At 45.0% G+C, this 5,786-nt stretch overlaps 1 protein-coding gene across 1 annotated transcript; it reads left to right on the forward strand.

Annotated features, from left to right (window-relative positions):
• Nucleotides 1-130: 130 nt before the first annotated feature.
• On the forward strand, nt 131-5,629 carry LOC102683801 (XK-related protein 8). Its single transcript, XM_006631411.3, has 3 exons — nt 131-1,465; nt 2,724-2,911; nt 3,979-5,629. Exons 1-3 carry the CDS (start codon nt 1,137-1,139, stop codon nt 4,749-4,751), a joined length of 1,290 nt encoding a protein of 429 aa, XP_006631474.2. The 5' UTR covers nt 131-1,136; the 3' UTR covers nt 4,752-5,629.
• The last annotated feature ends 157 nt before the right edge of the window (nt 5,630-5,786 follow it).

Below are 5,786 nucleotides of genomic sequence, written 5' to 3' on the forward strand. Positions count from 1 at the left end.
TACTCATAGCACTAACATAACACTACCGAATGAGACCGGTTTGGTTTCCCTACGGCATTGTGTGTGGGGGGGGGGTGAATGACGTCCTTTTAATTCCTCGGGTGCAACACACGAGAAAACACTCGTTTAGTTATACATTTCTGCAAAGCGACTTTATTTGCATTCATATAAACCTGAGTATAAGTATGTATAAGTACGCCGCCCAATGCACGACGGTAGTCTCTCACTTGGGATTTGACCCTCAAACCTCCCATAACATCCAGAGCCCCCAACGTTACACTGCTACCCCAACGTAGTTACATCATCTACTACGATTGGTACAACGAAGAGCATCTGGAATAATTAATAATGGGGAAACAACGAATTTGCTTCCTTTTTTTTAGTCGGGCGCGCGCAGTTGCGGTTTCAGTTTTGACGGTTAAACATGTATTTCTTGTTTTCAACTAAACTAACCCCGTCTCTCTCGTTTATCTGAACAGTCAGACATTAACAGATGAGTATCGTCGATTTCTGTTTACTGTGGACTAGACGAGACAAGACTACGTAAGTCCAGCGCTGTCAAAGTAGTTTTTGTTTTTCCTTACAGTAACGGCCGTTCGACCAGCCTATCGCCTGACACCTACGTACAGTACGAGACAGTTTCAGTTTAATGCGATGGCTCTTTAAAACTTAACATCCGCCCTTTAGGTGGAGCTTAAAGTTGGACTGAAGAAAGTCGACCTGAGTTTTGTCAATACACGGGTCTGCTGGCTCGCTGTAGTCGGCGCTAGTATAAATAAGAGCCCTGCAGAAGCCGTTGTCTATCATGGCACCAGACAGTTGTCCTGTAAAGAGAGGAAGTTGCTCTTCCGATTTAGGTACTCTAGCTGAACTTGCTTGCTGTTTGCTACCCGGACTGCACCCTGGCAAGAGAAGAACTTTGTTGGACTTGAGGGTCCTGAGGCTTACCCGGGGCTAAACAACGACCGGCCCCTGGCTTTTTTTTTCCTCCATAACTTTAAAACTTGTTAAAGGTCCCGGCACGGTAAAAGGGAATAATAACGTTGTTCGCGTTTGTTCAATATTGTTTATAACGACTTGAAAGGGTGGGCGTTGCCGGGGCCCTTAAAGGACTGCGCGACCCGGGCAGCCGCGAGATGGAGTGCTCCCAGTTCAGTAAGTATTCGTGGCTGGACTTCTTCTTCACCCTGCTGGGAGTGTGCACTTTCCTCTTCGACCTGGGATCCGATGTCTGGGTCGCGGTGGACTTTTTTTCGCGGGGGGACTACTTCTGGTGCGGAACCGTGGTCGGTTTCATCGCCGTCTCCTCCGCCGTCGTGCAGATGTTCAGCTGGTTGTGGTACAGGTACGACCGGCAGCTGGAGGACTTCAGAGCCCTGACGCTCACGGAAGACTTCCTCCTGAGAGGCCGAGGACGCTGCTGCCTGAACCTCCTGCACATATTCCAGCTTGGATTATTCATGAGGTCTGTATTATTATTATTATTATTATTATTATTATTTATTATTATTTATTTTTATTATTCTTTCCCGTATTGCAAACGTTCATTCTATTGCTGTGCTCATCGTAGAACAAGAATGCCAGTTGTGGTATATTCTTCATTTATTCATGTCTCAAACATCGATTTGTTTCAGAAACATTAATTCCTAAACTTATTCATTCTTCCCAGTTCAATTTCCGAGATTGATTTGCTTATCCAGTAATTTAGCACTGTACAGTAGAAGTTGTGGATCTGATTCCACTGACAATTTACAATATTTTTTCTGATTTTAAACTAAGTGTTGAATCACCCCTTGTACATAGTTGTACATAGTGCAGGTTAGTAAATGTCTAACCACATATATGGCAAGGCACACTAGTACGCAGATTCTGCAAAAACAACTTTAAGACTTTCTCTCTGTTACACCTGATTAAAAGAAAACCCTTAAGTAGTGTTTCTGTGTGGAAGGAGGCCTTCGTGCTGGGCAGTACAAGGCCAGTAGTTTTTGTAGTTTATATTCCCTGCCTGTTTAAAACCTGGAATAAGTTTAACAGACTTGGGGAAAATAATTAGCCCAAATTAAGAGCTGAGATTCAGCGACAAACACAAACGTCTGTAGCACGTGATGAGAAGACCTCCCCATTGCACTTTTATAATTTTACAAGAAATCAGCTGTGATTAAAGTCTGGTCTGCTCTTCCAAGCGCCAGCTCAGAAAGCCAAGCAGCTTTCTCATCTACCCTGTGCTGATCTTTGCCAACAGGTCTCAATGTACAGTGTTCTGTTGTTTTCATGTAGAGGGTGAGGGGAGAGTGGGGGAGAGGATAATATTCAGAGTTAAATTAACACATAGGTGCTAATGTTTTGATCTGTTCACACAGCTGTATTGAAAGACACTGGGAAAACAAATGAGATCAGGGACACATTTCCACAGACAACAGCTCACTGAGCACACTGTCCTTGATCAAGTGCACAGTAGTGATGTGAGTGCCCTCTACTGTGTAGTGTAGGTGCCTGTGGGAGGATGTTCTGTTGCTCAGGGGATTGACTTGCATCGTTCTGCACCACACAGCTGTCTGAGTAGGGCAGCTAACATTAGAAGCATTCTGAAGTTGCATGATTATTGCAAAGCAGGAGGAAGATCAGTGGTTGTACAGGGCGGGGGAGAAATGCAGGAGTGCATGGGGCAGTGCATTGCGACACTGGGACAGTATTTTACTCTGTTGCTGCTCTTCTCCCTGCAGGTACATAATGGCCATTGAGCAGGGCTTCCAAGTGTGGTGGAAGAGAAAGCAGGGCTCGGAATATGCCGTGTACAAGACCCACGACCTGAGCATGCTCCGACTGTTCGAGACCTTCTTCGAGAGCACCCCACAGCTCACTCTCATGCTCTACATCATCATCCGCAACAACCAGGCCAGCGTGGTGCAGTGTGAGTGCGGCAGAGTGACAGCAGAACGGAGTTAAAACAAATAAGTCAAAAACGGCTGATGTTCAGGTTTATGAAGCTGAAGGATTTTGTACATCTTGTACTGAGTAAGGGCAAAAAGATTGATTTTCAAAATGATTATTTTGAACTTTTTATGGGGTTTAACTTCATGTCTACATAACTGCAAGGTTACTGAATAAAGAAAACGGTAACAAGTTAATCTAGTTCCCTGGCCAAGTTCAAAACAACAGACTTAATTCCTATTTGCCAGTCGCTGGTGGCTGAATTATAGTATCCTAACAGGTGACACAGAATATATTAACACCATTGCCTTTGAAATGAAACCAAACATCAGGCATTGTATCAGTAAATCTACCTGCAGGTTCATAGTTATTAAAGGAAGCATGCTAAGAATCCACTGCCTAAGCTCGTCTTGTTCAGAAGGCAGATTAATAATAATGGAACAGGAGTGTTCAGAATTGATCTGTTCTAAGGGAAGATGCAGGAGAAAATGCCAACCCTTTATCTTTAACCTCAACTGGTGTCCCAGAGTGTTTTCCTGCCTTGTGCTCTTTGCATCTGAGAGACTTGAGATTTTCCCTGCCTGGCATAAGTGGCTTTTTAATGAGGGATGGACGCACTGTAAATGCAATAACAGAAATGTATTAGTTTTGCACTTAAAATGTTAAGTATAACAATGCACACTATCTAAATCATATAAAGTATGTTAGTATTGTTTCATTTTATAATGTGTGTATGAAGCAATGAAATCCAGCACGTCTGGAGTAATCATTGCTCTGACATGCTGTAACTCCCAGGCAGGTGGTAGTTACTCAAGCAGCAGTGTAGTTGACATGTGGCTTCCTTGTGTCCTTATTAATAAGAGAAACAGGCCTCTACCTTTTGTGCCCAGCACTACTGGGGCAGGTGTGGGGACAGACACTGAGTCATGGTTATTTCACTGTCCTGTACAGGTATAATCTTACAGGTGGGATTCCGATTGATAGGCAGCCAAGATTTTTTTTCCTTACTCAGATTAGTTTCCCTTTATGCTCCTCATCTGCCTCCAGGGATCAGCGTAGCTGCATCTACCATCTCCATTGCCTGGATGGTGCTGGATTACCACCGCTCCCTGCGCTCTTTCCTGCCTGAAAAGGCCAAGATGGGCTACAGCTCCTCTGTCGTCTACTTCCTGTGGAACCTGCTGCTGATCGCTCCGCGTGTGGCCGCGGTGGCTGTCTTCCCCTCCGTTTTCCCACAGTATTTGGTTCTGCACTTCCTGGCACTGTGGTTAGCCCTGTTTGTTTGGGCCTGGCTCCAGAACACCCAGTTCATGGACAACGCGCCAGGAGAGTGGCTGTACCGTGCTGCAGTGGCCTTCATCTGGTACTTCAGCTGGTTCAATGTTGCAGACGGCAAGACCAGGGGCAGGAGCGTCATCTACCACTCCTTCATGTTCGTAGACAGTGCTATCCTGGTGGCAACCTGGGGTTACTACAGGGACTGCGTTCTGACTGAGGCCTATGCAGGGACTCTCGTCTCCGTGTTGCCCTCTGCCTACCTGCTGGGATTGCTGATCAAAGCCTTTTATTACTGGTTCTTCCATCCCAGACGATGGGACTTGCTGCCCCAGTCTGGGCAGGATGTCCCCGATACTCAGGCACTCTCAGGGAAGGATGACCCTGATAGTCATGGCGACTTCAGGTCTATGCCGGTAACACCAGCCCCCTCACATCTCCAGAACAGAAGGATGTTGAACCTCGCCAAGAACTTCTACTCTGCAGAGCCTCACCCGCCATACCCCAGCAGTGCGAACGGGACGCAGCAGAACCCTGTCATATAGAGGCATGGTGAGAACCGAAGTCCGCCATGGGGCATTCGCACAGGGGGAGCTGGACTGGTGAGATTTCACAATAGCTGCCCAAGCCAAAACCACCCAAGAAGAATAAATGGGTTCTTATCAGGGGAAAAAATGATCTGCCTGTTTGCACTCTTAGTGGCTATAGATGGTTACTGCTGGCAAAGAAGCTGGCAGACTGAGCCAATGGAACGAGCCGGGAAAAGGGACACTGATCATCACACTGCAGCAAAGGCTCATGACTGGGTGAATGGCTCAGCCTTTTCATCACAGGAATTTATTGGAGCACACATTCCAACTTTGTAGTTTCGAACTCCTTGCTTTCAGAGCGGCGATGTGCACGCAGAAGCAAATTGCTTGGCACTAACCACTTGAATCTGATCAGCTTCGGTATATTACCCCAGATGTAAACTAGAAAGCAAATCCATCCCAGCAGTTTCATTCTTCTAGCCAATGGAAACCTGCAGATAACTGAGTGTTTTCTTACTGGTCAGATGTTTGGTCTGTATTGAAACTGAGCGTGGTTCACTCTGGGTGAAGCACTGTGCTTCTTTGAGGAGTTCCATATGCAACACAAGAGCAACATCAGTTGGTATATCATGCCATTCATATTTTAAAAAGAGGCTATTGACTAATTTTTATCTACACCTTAAAATGACAGGCTTGAGTCTTATTCCCATCTGCAATGCTGGAGAACACCCTAAGTTCTGTTTCTGCAGACCTACAATCCACTTCATTTCCTAAAACTATAAAACACTAAAACCTCTCATTCCGGCTTGTGTACATAATGACCTGAATTGTGCAAAAGCAACCAAGGGGAAATTGTCTCCCTGAAATTAAAATAAAGAGAGAATTGCCAAACAGTTACTTCCTCAACCTTAAAAAAATTAACTATGAAACAAAGTTAGAATTGGAAATTTTCTTGAAATCTTAATCTAATTGTTTCAAATAAATGCCAAACCCCCAAGAAAGACTAAGACTTATACAGTTTATTCTAGGTAAGTAAAATTCACACAAATA

The sequence above is a fragment of the Lepisosteus oculatus genome, chromosome 11, assembly GCF_040954835.1.
Source record: "Lepisosteus oculatus isolate fLepOcu1 chromosome 11, fLepOcu1.hap2, whole genome shotgun sequence".
NCBI lineage: Eukaryota > Metazoa > Chordata > Actinopteri > Semionotiformes > Lepisosteidae > Lepisosteus > Lepisosteus oculatus.